The sequence below is a fragment of the Gymnoscopelus microlampas genome (assembly GCF_963454915.1).
Source record: "Gymnoscopelus microlampas genome assembly, chromosome: 12".
Taxonomy (NCBI): Eukaryota; Metazoa; Chordata; class Actinopteri; order Myctophiformes; family Myctophidae; genus Gymnoscopelus; species Gymnoscopelus microlampas.
In genome coordinates, this window is record NC_139949.1 from 39,725,300 (window position 1) to 39,739,561 (window position 14,262).

General features: G+C 41.6%; 1 protein-coding gene across 1 annotated transcript in view; it reads left to right on the plus strand.

The window, feature by feature from the left end:
* LOC311057329 (teneurin-2-like) overlaps positions 1 to 14,262 on the plus strand; it is a gene marked incomplete at its 5' end in the record, with an annotated part of 126,484 nt that overhangs the window by 107,205 nt on the left and 5,017 nt on the right. Inside the window, 14 exons of the mRNA XM_084074284.1 lie at positions 1,773 to 2,008; positions 2,933 to 3,040; positions 3,460 to 3,648; positions 6,425 to 6,653; positions 7,451 to 7,604; positions 8,803 to 9,091; positions 10,061 to 10,219; positions 10,578 to 10,864; positions 10,975 to 11,131; positions 11,471 to 11,581; positions 11,765 to 11,862; positions 12,582 to 12,751; positions 13,615 to 13,745; positions 13,942 to 14,172. Of these exons, the coding sequence (XP_083930410.1) occupies positions 1,773 to 2,008; positions 2,933 to 3,040; positions 3,460 to 3,648; positions 6,425 to 6,653; positions 7,451 to 7,604; positions 8,803 to 9,091; positions 10,061 to 10,219; positions 10,578 to 10,864; positions 10,975 to 11,131; positions 11,471 to 11,581; positions 11,765 to 11,862; positions 12,582 to 12,751; positions 13,615 to 13,745; positions 13,942 to 14,172 (2,549 nt within the window). The remainder of the gene's footprint in view (positions 1 to 1,772; positions 2,009 to 2,932; positions 3,041 to 3,459; positions 3,649 to 6,424; positions 6,654 to 7,450; positions 7,605 to 8,802; positions 9,092 to 10,060; positions 10,220 to 10,577; positions 10,865 to 10,974; positions 11,132 to 11,470; positions 11,582 to 11,764; positions 11,863 to 12,581; positions 12,752 to 13,614; positions 13,746 to 13,941; positions 14,173 to 14,262) is intronic.

Consider the following 14,262-nt stretch of genomic DNA (forward strand, 5'->3'; position numbering starts at 1 on the left):
AGATTAGTTGAAAACTCAGACAAAGATTATTACATTACAGGTGAGATAGCTGCTTGTTGGCCATTAGTGGGAAATTGCCATTTCTGGACAGAGAGCTGCGTGCCACTCTTTGCAACTGTCTCACAAAGATGGGTATCAACTCACGAAACAGTTGAGAGAGAGATGTACATGGGAAAGAACGAGGGGGAGAGAGAAAGAGAGAGAGTAAGAGAGGGCGTGGTGGTCTCCCTCCCTTCCATCGTGAAATGTAGACTAGAGAGTAGCACCGGTCTGCCCCAAAATATTGACCTGTCCCTCGGGACGGATCAGATGAGACATATGGGTTGTAATTACGCTCCAAAATCCATATCGTCTGTTCAAAAACATGGAGGCTTTTTAGCGAGGTGAAACGCAAACAAAAGCCACGAGAAGATGCAAGTTGGAACGTCATATGTGTGGCGCATGTTTATGGTCATTATCTGTGGGGACGGACGGTATAACGTCATTCACGCTTAAGGATTGCAGCTTATCTTTCATTATGAAAAATACCACATATCACATTCAATCAAACTTAATAACACACAATTCAATTAGTATTAGAATGTAAGCATTTAGGAGATACAAGGTAGCACTTTATTTGATGCTGAAAACATCACATAATCTCATAGTTGATATCCTGAATGGGAGTCTTTAGAAAATAAATACAATATTTTAGTACATTGAAAACATCAGAAGTTTGATAAATTAAAAATGTACTCTTTTTTTTATTACAGAAAACAGACATTTGAGATTGAACATTAACTATTTTAAATGTCCTTATTTTCACTTCTGAAGTTTGACTTTCTGTCTCTCTCAACTATCTTTTTAATTCATTAATTGACTAATCTATTTTCTGCATAACCCTCCTCTTTTTACCCATCAACCCTAAGGTTTGACAGAAGATGTAAACACATACAGCATGTATTTCATTCTCTAGGTGCCCGGTGCTCTATTCTATTCTATTCTATTCTATTCTATTCTATTCTATTCTATTCTATTCTATTCACCTCATTGGAGACAGGGCCTAATAGCAACGATATTAATGCTAATGTGCAATTCTATTCTCACAGATCCCTAGTGGTCACTTGAGCTTATCCCTCAGCGTGCATACATGTATGTGCGTGCACTTGCGTTTGTGCGCACACTCACATACACACACACACACACACACACACACACACACACACACACACACACACACACACACACACACACACACACACACACACACTCACACACGTTTTTGTCATTACAGGTGAAGGATTGGTGCCATGATTGAAATCATAACGTGTTTTCTCCACACAATTTGAAAAACCATTGTCCTGTCATTCTTTCTCTGTCTTCCCTTCCACCACCCACCTGTCTGTCTGTCTGTCTGTCTGTCTGTCTCTCTGTCTGGCTGTCTGTCTATCTGTCTATCTGTCTCTCTCTCTCTCTCTCTCACTCTCACTCTCACTCTCACTCTCGCACGCACGCACGCACGCACGCACGCACGCACGCACGCACGCACGCACGCACGCACGCACGCACGCACGCACGCACGCACGCACGCACGCACGCACGCACGCACGCACGCACGCACGCACGCACGCACGCACGCACGCACGCACGCACGCACGCACGCACGCACGCACGCACGCACGCACGCACGCACGCGCACACACACACACACACACACACACACACACACACACACACACACACACACACACACACACACACCATCTCTCTCCCCCTCTCTCTTTATTTCTCAGACCAGATCCGGTCTATCTACCAGTTTTTCTCTAACGGCACCAGTCAGGTTCTGTTCTCCAGTGGGCTGCTTCTGAGCTTCCACCCAGAGCCCCACATCCTGGCCGGCTGGGCCAGCCCCACGGTGGGCCGGCGGAATGTCTCTGTGGTGACGGACGGGGGGATGAACTCTCTGGAGTGGAGGATGAGGAAGGAGACAATAAAAGGAAAAGTCACTGTGATCGGCCGCAAACTCAGGGTGCGTGTGTGCGCGTGTGTGTGTGTGTGTGTGTGTGTGTGTGTGTGTGTGTGTGTGTGTGTGCGCGTGTGTGTGTGCGTGTGCGTGTGTGTGCACGTGCGTGCGTGTGCACTGGATTAATTTGTGTATGTGTTTCTGTTAGTTTTCATAATATACAAATCTTCATTTGATAAATATACATTAAACATTGACTGTGGTCACTGAAAACAAAGTTACGTTGTTTAAAAATTGATATTGGATTAGAGCTCATGGTGGTAAGACCGTTTATTAAGGTTGTGTCTATAATGCATCTTAATCACCTTTATACTGCATTATAATGCACTTATAAGGCTTCATAACACTTATAAATGTTTCTAATTATGCAACAACTCATACTTATAACAAAGACATTTTATAATTGTTTTATAATAATAGTTTTCTGCCCTGCTAGCAGTGGGCCTCTATGGATGGCCTTTCCTCTAGCGCCACCATTAGGCCCCAATTTCCACTTGTACATAAGATATCTCAAAATCTAATTAATCTAATGAAACTCACTGAGTGCACGTATGCTCCCTGGAGGATGAACCCTAACTATTTGAGTGCCCCCATCATCTTTAGTCTAGAGCCACCCTCAGGCCAAAATGTCAACTTTACACACAATATATCCTGATTGATTGCAGTGTGGGTGTAACTAAATAGCAAATTACACAGTAAAGTCCTATGTGTTAATTACGCTTGGGACCCTTACAAGTACATTTGGTTACATTTTTACAGTATCACTGAGGACTTTACTGTGTAGCCACTAGTCATCTGTACATCTACAACACCTTTCCTTTCTTACTCTCTATCCCCCTCTCTGTTGCTCTCTCTCTCTCTCATACACACTTACACTGACACACATACACTCTCTTTTTCTGCTCTCTCTCTCTCTCTTTTTATTTATAGGCCCACGGTAGGAATCTGTTGTCACTAGATTTTGACAGGACAACTAGGACAGAGAAGATCTATGATGACCACAGGAAGTTTACTCTGCGTATTATCTACGATGCTCAGGTAAACACGAGTTGTCATGAGAGAGACAACTCGTCAATATGTCTTCAACACTTAACACACTTGCACACTGAGTCTGATGTGTTTCCAAAAAAACAGCCGACAACATTTTAAGCGAACACACACTTTTCTGTGACACCTTGCACACCTACTCCAAAAGTGCTCTGCGACGGTGTGTGACTTTTTCAAATGAAAATAAAAAATGCTAAAATTGAATGCCTTAAAAACTGATGAATAATCACATTGGACTCTATGTGCAAGGACCTTAACAATGTTGCAGTGATAGTTGTGACAAAGTTGGAAAATACAAATTATATCTGTATTAATCCGGTTTGATGTGGTTATTTTTTTATGAATGATAATGGTTAAATAAACAAAAATAACATCAACCACCTAATATGATAACAATTAACCCTTTACAGGGCCGTCCAGTGAGCTGGTTGCCTAGCAGCAGTCTGGCGGTCGTCAATGTGTCCTACTCGCCTACGGGCCGTCTGATTGGTCTGCAACGAGGAAGCATGAGTCAGAGGGTGGAGTATGACAGCTTTGGACGAATTGTTACCAAGAGCTTTGTCGATGGCAAAGTCTGGGCCTACAGCTATATGGATAAGGTAAGGTTATCCCTATTCCACACTTTTATCCTTCATCGTGATCCCAACCCATCCCACGTGGGATTGCACAGTTACATCAAACAGCTGCAAAATCAGCATCTTAAGCCATAGGATATAAAATAGTACCTATTACCTTTCAGGATATACATTTCCTTCACATCCGGTAATATGCTTTGTTCAAGGGTTACCCATCTGTATGTCCCACATGAATATCTTCTAGTTTACATTCAGCCCAACATACTTAACACCATGTCTCCTACGGTGGCGATGGTTTTACTCCCAAAAGATAGATAATATCTCTGTTATGAACCTGGTATTATATACTTCAAAACCCCAGCACCATAGTCCAGCATACGCAGGCTTGATAGAGCTTGGTGTAAGTACAGTAGTAAAATCCATACCTCTCTTACAGTGCTTTGGTCTTACTGATAACTCCCCCTAAAGCTCTGTCATCTGAGAACATCAGAGAACGCTGTAGCTTTAAAAATTCATATGGTCATCTAGGTGGAAACCAATATACTACACAGTATAAGAACCAGTGTAATTCAAGTGTTTCTCCCCTAAGCTAAACTGATGGACTGTGATGTAATTCTAAAATGTATTATTTTGGGAGTTCTTATCGTTTAGTGTATTAGTTGTCACTGTATACACCATTTCTACCAGTTTCTGCCAGTAAAACAACCTGGATGTGCAACATTCTCTTCACCCTGTTCTAGCTGTTTCAAATAATTAACTATTGTGGTGCAAACCGTGTTGGAGAGAGGACGTCACCTTGCTTAAGCCCCAATGTTGTTGGAAACCAGCTAACTAATACATTTAATTACTCTGATACAAGCAATTAGTTGATCGAACCAAAGTTGTATATTATAAAATCAATAGCTTTCTTGATGTCAATATAACAAGCAAATTTATGCAGAACCTCTTTTAATTGATTTGTAATAAGTTTGCCTTCCTTTCTCGGGCCAATTTAATCCAACACATTTGTTTTCTCAAGAAAGGTCATTAGTCTCTCGTGTGTATTGAAGTCAAATGTATATCCCGTTCTCAATAAATGAATTCCTTTAATTTAGGAGAATGCTTGGGTCATCCTTTTGGGATTTGGCTATGGGAATGGATTTATAGTTCACTTAAAATGCTTCAAATTGGCACTGTAGAATCTGCTTCAGCTGAGGAGGTCTTACAACTACATTAGGTACATCTTCTTTGCCATTTGTTTTCCCTAGTTTTGCACTTTTTAAACCTCTTACAAAGTAACTTCAGCATTAAGATCGTTTTCATTAGGGTTTTTTAATTTGATCTTTTACTGATATCACAGATACAGACAGATATCCCAATAAAGAGCACTTTCAAAACCATTGTGGTTACAAAAAAAGACCCTTCATATCATCCATCTTTTAAACTTATTTAAACTAATGTTGTTTCATCAATTTCTGTAATATACCATCTGTATTCTACAATTCCATAGAGACTGTAATTTACATGAAAAATGCAGAGGGTTTGATGTCAGAACCTTATCTAGATGCAGCACCAGCCTCCACTGGTATCTCCTTTTGTAGATTTTATGTTTTTGATCAAATTGACATTGACTCGCTCCATAGCTATTCAAGTGGCTCTGTACCTCAGGGTCACTTTATTAAGAACAAACACTCAGATTTATGAATAACTGCATACAAAAGGACTTGTTGTTTGAGGTTTATTAATTATTCATTAGTTTTGCTGCCCTTCATTTGTGACATTTCGTTTCCACTTTAATTTCACACTGCATACATTATATTACAACATATCCAGTCCCTCTTGTGAATAATGACACACTCTTATCTTAGTCGTTGACAATCATTGTAATCATTTTTGTCAGTAGTGGTAGAATAAACAGATACAATAGTAGCAGTGCTATTAATTGCAGTAATGGTAATATTACGTTAAAACAGGACCCCTTCACTTTTCAGCATTTGCACCTTCATAAGCGAACAGGAGCAGCGTCCAACATTAGCAGTCCTGCCATCCACTGGTGTGTGTGTGTGTGTGTGTGTGTGTGTGTGTATATGTGTTTGTCTCTTCCTTCTCTTCCCTGACATTGCGCATTGAATCTGTTTCATCCTTGGCATTTCAAAAGGTCAAAATATCCCTTTAAGTCTTCGCCTTTCTCCTTCTTTCATTTGATAGATTATAAGATTAACCCTGTGCCTTCCTGTTGCAGCGAAGCCAGTGCTCTATGCTATCTTTTCTTTTTCTTTTTTCTATATATTTTTTTAGGTCAACTTTGTAATTAAGATCACTTCTGTTGTGATGTATTCAACAAAGTGTACTTTGTTTTTTGGCATGCACTGCTGCGGGGATCAAACCTGTGACCTTAAAGTTACAGGATGTGGGTTGTTTCTCGTTAACTCCAGAGTTCGTCCGAAATCGTTCTTCCTTCCTTCCTTTTCCTTGCCTCTTCTTTCATCTAGTTCCTGACTGCAATGGCTCCAGAGTGCCACAATCAAGTCCTAACACATTTCTTTCTTTCTTTCTTTCTTTCTTTCTTCCTTCCTTTACTTCTTGCTTTCTTATTTGCTTGCTTTCTTGCTTGCTTGGTTTCTATCTATCTATCTTTCTTTCTTTCCTTCTTGCTCGCTTGCTTGCTTTCTATCTTGCTTGTTTTCTATCTTTCGTTCTTTCTGTCTGTCTGTCTTTCTTTCTTTCTTACTTTCTTTCTTTCTGTCTTTTCTTCGCTCGTTTCTTTCCCTTTCCTGGCCTTTCCTTTCCCTCTTGTCTCCTCTTCTCTTCTCTCCTCCAGTCCATGGTGCTCCTTCTGCAACAGACCCAGCGTCAGTATGTGTTTGAGTTCGACCCGACGGGTCGCGTCACCTCTGTAACAATGCCCAGTATGGCGAGGCACACCATGACATCACATGTGTCTGTCGGTTACATACGGAACACCTACAACCCCCCCGAGAGCAACGCCACCGTAATCCATGACCTCAGTGAGGACGGCAGACTGACCAATGTACAGTACCTGGGGACAGGTACACCTCCTAGCTACATTATGCTCATGCATATGGATGACAGTTTTATAAAAAATAAAATAAAGCCATTATAATAATACAACCTGGAGGCGTGCATAGTTGAGCTGCATGGTGCCTTTCATTGGGAGGGGGGGGGGTATGGTAGTGTGTTTTAGCCCAGGTTCTTTTTTTTTTACATTTTCAGCACCCTCTCGTGGACAGATTTGCTGACTGTGACAGACAGGCAGGCAGACAGACAGACAAACAGCCTCATTACAATCGCCACGCATCGCTTCGCGGCTCAACTGATATGAATAAATATGTCTACATTCAGCAGTGTGAAAAGGGGAATGTTTACTGGGCCCTGGGCCCTTTCTGTTTATCTTTTAGTGTCTGCTCACAGCTTTCGAGGCGACAGACGCAAGAATGTATTCTGGCCAGTTCTGTTTTTTTTTTTTCATTTTTAAATTGAATCTCTATTTTACATTTTTATCATCATGGCTAAAAGTGGAATTCTCTTCAAGGAACTTCAGTTTTCAGATCATATCGCTATTCGGCCCCGCACAAAAGGTGACTTGCAGACACTCTGCAAGGCCTTCCCACACTATCTGCAGTACACTGCACACTGTACTAGAGATGGTATCATGTAGAGGTAGATAGCACCACTGTCATCTTACCCTGTTTCTGTCCTCCTTTCTCCTAACCTTTTTTTTCCCTCCACTCCATCCCCTCATAAACTCAGGTAAAAGGTACCCCAAAAAGCCTTTAACACCATTCCTCACAAATCCTCTCCTCTTTCTCCTCTCCTCTCCTCCTAGGCCGCAGGGTCCTGTATAAGTACAGTAAACTGGGGAAGCTGTCAGAGGTGCTGTATGATGGCACAGCTGTCACCTTTGGTTATGACGAGTCCACAGGTGTCTTGAAGATGATCACTCTGCAGAGCGGAGGATTCTCCTGCACGATCAGATACAGGTGACACGCACGCACACAAGCACGCACGCACGCAAGCAGGCACACGCACTCACGCACGCACACTATGAACACATTGGCACATTATATACATGCATTCCACACAGATACACAGACACTGATGGAGAGATAGTGCTTTTGGATACACAGTACAATCATTAGGGTTTATTTACCTCCAACATCCACGGATAGACAGTCATTTACCTGTCTATCTTCATATAATATCGTCGCCTTGCTAAACTAATGGCCTAAGTCATTTTTTGAGGAAAATGATATTTTTGCCTAAGTCAGCTCCTCATGACATTGGCCACCTCTGGTAACATCGCCCATATCCTAATTGAAAAGGATCATGCTGTTCACTCCCCTTTTTGTGACTTAGGCCAAAAAATAGGCCTTTTTTTTACTTAAGCCACATGGCTTTGTGACTTAAGCCAAATTATTTACTGATTTAGGCCATTTTGTAATTCTTTTTGCTTTTTTTTGGGCTTAAGTCAGATTTAATCCTATTTAAACCTATTTAAATCTCTTATGTTACATAACTGACAGACAGTGTTATTTCTATTTAAATAGTCATAATTTGTTATAAACATTTTGGGTGAAATGATTAAGAAATATATAGTTTTGTTTTGGATCAGTTTTTTATTTTTCCTGAAAAACTTTAAAAAATGACTTATGCCATTAGTTTAGCAAGGCGACGATATGTAACGTTAAATTAACACTAATGAACACAGAGGATTTTACTATGTAGTCCAGGGTGGATTTTTAAAAGTACATCAGCACCTCCTGTAAAGGCTTTCCTTGAGTGATTGTGAGTTAAGTGGTTGTGTTTTAGTGATTCCAGTAAGACTAAAAAGGTGATCTCTCATCTCCTCTGACTGGCTCATTCATTCCATCTATCAAGATGTATTCATTGTCTCATGTTAACTTGACTCTTCTCCTACTGTATGTAGGGGGTGACAACTGAGTGGAAGGGTACATTGTTCATAATCAATGTCAGTCACATTCTCTCCTTTGAATTAAATGGATTTACTTTCATATGCAAAAAAAACAGCACAATCATTATGATGTTTACTATTCCTGGAAAGCAGACGCCCTGCTGGTCAAAAACATTGACTATGTCACTGTGGTGATTCATTTCCTTAAGTTATTGTTGGCGTTGTTGTTGTTATTGATGTTATTGTTATAATACTTGTTCTAACAGGAGAGTGGGCCCCTTGGTGGACAAGCAGTCGTATCGATTCTCTGAGGAGGGCATGGTCAACGCGCGGTTTGACTACACCTACCACGACAATTCGTTCAGAGTTGCGAGTTTGAAGCCCGTGATCGGCGAGACCCCCCTGCCCGTGGACCTGTATCGCTATGACGACATTTCGGGGAAGGTGGAGCATTTTGGGAAATTTGGCGTGATCTACTACGACGTCAATCAGATCATCACCACGGCGGTCATGACGCTCTCCAAACACTTTGACGCTCACGGTCGGATAAAAGAGGTGAGACCATCACACCTTCATGTTGACATTTTGGGTGACCGCATATTGCAATAACATGTTCTATATTTATCCTACTATAATTCTAGTAACCTCTGTAGTGGTACGTGAGTGTAGTGGTACGTGAGTGAAGATACCCGGTTCTCCTCACTGGCTGGACCAATTGCTCTGATTTTGCACACAGCCATTGACCATGACAATCTGAACGCAACTGTGAAGCCCGTTTTTCAATTTAATCAAATCCCAGCTTCTTATTAGCGTTTTTGTGTCAAAGAATGTCGTCCCATAGCTGCGGCTGCCCAGCTATGGGACAAACTGCCTCCCGGGTTGCCAGATCATGTGCGCATATCCCCCCACGGATGCGCTGCGCCGACCGGGTATGGTCTATTCATATAATAATAATTAAAGCTGCAATCTGGGAGGACCCCAACGGAAACAAGTCCGCAAGGACTTTTTTGGTCGGACCTTTTAGACAAAAGTATTATAAATGTAACTCTGTTGTTTTACATTCTTTTGCCTAATAAAAATGTCAATCAATCAATGTTAATGAATATGTTTATGTTTATTTAGCTTTCAGCATGATCACAGGTTTAAAAAGACAGGTGCCATTAAAAACACTGAATTGATATGCTGATTACAATTTAAAACTTCAATTTCAATATATAAAAAAAAAAATAGTGAATAAAATGTGATTTTAACTCATTTGTATGGTAGAGTACTATATGTTAAGTAGCACATATGCAGTGGCTTGAGGTGGTCCCCCTACTCTTACATTCAGAAATGTAGACCCTGGTGTGGAGCTCACAAGCTCAATATCTCCCCTGGCCAAGCTAGGGGAGATATTGCCTCTTGAACAAGCGGTAGAAATTAGGTCTCGCATGCGGGGAGACCCGGGTTCCAATCCCGGGTAGGACATGAAACGTACGGAATGCGGCTTTAACTTGTTCCTTCTGAAAATAATCACTCTTCTAGGTCCAGTATGAGATCTTCAGGTCGCTGATGTACTGGATGACGGTTCAATATGACAGCATGGGTCGGGTTGTGAAGAGAGAGATAAAGATCGGAGCGTACGCCAACACCACCCAGTACAGATATGAATATGATGGAGACGGGCAGCTGGTAGGCGTTAAGGTGAGGAGTGTCTTTGTGTCAGTCAGAATCATCATGTCACATTAACCTTTTAGTAATTTAACCCATTGAGACCTGAAGCCGATTCTCCTAAATCTCAGTATTCTGAAAAACGTATGTTTCTATATCAGTGGTGCTCAATCTTTTTCATGTCAAGGACCCCTAAAATAATATGTATTTGGCCGCGGAAATGGAAAAAATGCAAGTAACAGAAGACTAACATTGCAAGCAGTCTGCTACAGTCGAAGTGACAAGAACAACTATGAACTTAAAGACATTACAAGGCGTTTTATGTGTTAGTGTATATGACATTTTACCAAATGAATGCGTGAGTTTTTTTTTTTGCCTACACTATTTCCAGGTGAATGATTGGTCGGCATGGCGCTACAGCTACGACCTCAACGGAAACCTTCACCTTCTGAATCCTGGCAACAGCCACCCGAGCAACGCCCATACCGGCAACCCCGGGGCCAGGCTCCTCCCCCTGCGCTATGACCTCAGAGACCGCATCACCAGACTCGGGGACATGCAGTACCGATTGGACGAGGACGGGGTGCTGAGTCAGCGAGGGTCCGAGTTCTTTGACTATAACTCTAACGGACTGTTGGAGAGAGCTTACAGTAGACTGCCTGGAGGCTGGAGCGTCAGGTCTGTCTGTGTGTTTGTACTATTAGTATCTTAATCTTGGCTTGTTGATGGACACGGTCTCATTACAAATCAAAAGTCGTTCACATCAAGTCTTTGACTTCCTGTACCAGGTACCGATATGACGGTTTGGGTCGCAGAGTTTCAAGAAAGACGAACCAAGGAGAACATCTGCAGTTCTTCTATGCCGACCTGAACTACCCAGAGAGGATCAGCCACGTCTACAACCACTCAGGTGGAGAGATCACTGCGTTTTACTATGACCTTCAGGTAAAACATCTGTCTGTCTGTCTGTCTGTCTGTGTCTCTGTTTATGTTTGCTTTCTTTATCCTGTCCAAAGCAGATATTATTTAGTCACGAGCTCTTGTTAACATTTTCATTGTTTAAGTATTTATGAAACCCAAAGACAGACTTAATGACTTTAAACCTGGCGACCCTATTTTGGTCATGTCATTATAGGTGAAAATGTGCAACATTTTTCAAAAATAGAAAAAATAGCAGATCTACAGCTACTTACATAAACTACTACATAAAAAGATGAAATACAAGGTTTCTGCCCTACAGGGCCGTATATTTATGCTGTATTGTTATGCTGTGTGTGCTTGCAGGGCCATGTGTTTGCTATGGAGGTGACAGGTGGAGAAGAATACTACATTGCCTCAGATAATACAGGAACCCCTCTGGCTCTGTTCAGTAGCAACGGACTGCTGGTCAAACAGGTGAAAGAGACAAACGCATGAGACAGGCTTTCTTGTTTTATATTATATTATATTATATTATATTATATTATATTATATTATATTATATTATATTATATTATATTATATTATATTATATTATATTATATTATATTATATTATATTATATTATATTTTGTTCTTTTATATTTTGTTCTATCTCAGATTCAGTACACGGCATATGGTGAGATATACCACGATACCAACCCTGACTTCCCATTGGTCATTGGTTTCCATGGCGGCCTGTACGATCCCTTGACCAGGTACAGCACTGTTTCTCAACGTCAGGTCCGGGGACCACCAGGGGTCCAAATGGACACTTAAGGTTCTATATTTCTGAGAGTGTACAAATGGACCCAAATGGATCCATAGGGGTTCATTCCGAGTTTTAAAAAAAACAGTGACGATTTTACATTGTAAATTGGGGTCCCATAGATGAGAAGAACATGGTATCAAATGGGGGTCTGTGGCCTAATGCATATCAAACTGAGGGTCCTTGAAATGAAAACCGTTTTAGAATCATTAAGGAACAGTATTCTACTTTGGCCAATCATGAGACAGCAGAGATCTCTGTTTTATGTAAGAGCTGAACCGTTTAATTCTGCTAGACAACAATAACACCTTACCTCTGCCTATCAGTAACATGATCAGATCGTATCCGAATCAATGACAAGGTTAAAAGCTTGATTGATTTTGCCGCAGACAGAGGGGAAATGTCAGTAAAGCCAGGGTTCAGTTTGCTGCAGTGTATGGGGGAGAAAGTCTATACCTCTGCTTTTGATATCCCCTCAATGTGACGTCTTGTGAGCTCGTAGATCGGCTATTCTTGGTAATTATGTAAATGTCCCCCCTCTGTTTTTCTTTTGTTTTCATAAATCAAACCCTGCATAAATCAGTCACTCATGTTAAATAAACAAAGGCTTACAGATACATTGTATACACAGCTGCTGCCACACAACACGTCTTTCTCCTCCGTCTCCAGACTCGTCCATTTTGGCCAGAGAGACTACGACGTCCTGGCCGGCCGCTGGATGAGCCCGGACCACAGCTTGCTCCCCAGAACGGCCCATGACCCCGCCCCGTTCAACCTGTACATGTTTAAAAACAACAACCCTCTGAGTGACGTCATCAGCCTCAAGAACTATGTGACAGGTGATGATGGATTGTTTTATACACCCTGATGCTAGACAGGAGCAGTGGTGGACAGTAACTAAGTACATTTACTTAAGTACTGTACTTAAGGTACAATTTTGAGGTATGTGTACTTTACTTGAGTATTTCCAATTTTCAGTATTTTTATTTCTACTCCACTACATCTCAGATGTAAATATTGTACTTTTACTCCACTACAATTATTTGAAAACTTACTTGTTACTTTTCAGATATAAATTATGATATAATGAAACATACATTAACCACTTTAGCCCTATTTTATACCGAGGCTATTTGAAAATAGCAGATCTACAAGCTCACAACGCGTCACGATGCGACGCGTTGTGAGCTTGTAGATCTGCTATATTCAAACATTTTTTGTACTTTTACTTTTGGTACTTTAAGTACATTTTGATGCCAATACTTTGGTACTTTTACTCAAGTACATTTTTAATTCTGGACTTTTACTTGTAACAGAGTATTTTTTTATTGCAGTATTGGTACTTTTACTTAAGTAAAGAATTTGAGTACTTTTTCCACCACTGGACAGGAGTGTGTGGAGAGCAGCCATTCAGGAGTCCTGACCTGAGTTTGTGTTGTCTAGACCGCACTCTCGTATGGCATCGCATACAGCTCTGTGACTTCTCCTTGTGTGAAAAAAGGTGTTTGGTTCATGCTAATAGGTTTTCTCTTCTTCCTTTCCCCGCTCTGTCTGTTTGTCCTGTGGGTCTATACCTCTCTCTCTCTCTCTCTCTCTCTCTCTCTCTCTCTCTCTCTCTCTCTCTCTCTCTCTCTCTCTCTCTCTCTCTCTCTGTTTGTCTTTCGTTCTCTGTCTTTTTGTCTGTCTGTCTATCTTTCTGTAGATGTTAAAAGCTGGTTGGTAATGTTTGGTTTCCAGCTCAGTAATATAATCCCTGGATTCCCTCGACCTCCACTTTATTTCACTGAGCCTCACTATGAACTGTTGGCTAGCTACTACTGGGAAAAAACACAGGTATTCCTTCCTTCCTTCCCTCCTTTCATCCTTCCCTTCCTTCCTTCCTTGGTTCCTCTCTCCCTCATTTCCTTTTTTCTTTCTTGCCCTCCCCCATCCTCATCCGCTTGAAGCGCTCTCCCGTTGCTGAAGAACCTTCCCTAACGTCCCTCTCTTTTCCTTTCTTCTGACTCCCCACCACCACCCCTCCGGTCAGTCAATATCAGGGGTTCAGCAGTCAATGGATCGTCTGAACCAGGCCTTCATGGCTCTGGAGGGCAGAACTCTGGATAAAGATCCGAAGCCGGGTCGAAAAGACCGACCCGGGTATTGGTTCGGGTCCCGGACTCCTGCTCTGCTTCGAGGAATAATGTTGGGCATAAGAGAGAGCCGCGTTGTTGCTGTCGCGTCCGGATTGGCTGGAGAGGACAGTAGAAAAATTGCTCAGGTGGGCACATTTTACAGTGTAGATTGGGGTTTCCCAAAGATAAAAATTCTTCCATTTCTACCATCTCAGAGTTACAGACCCCTGGTGGGC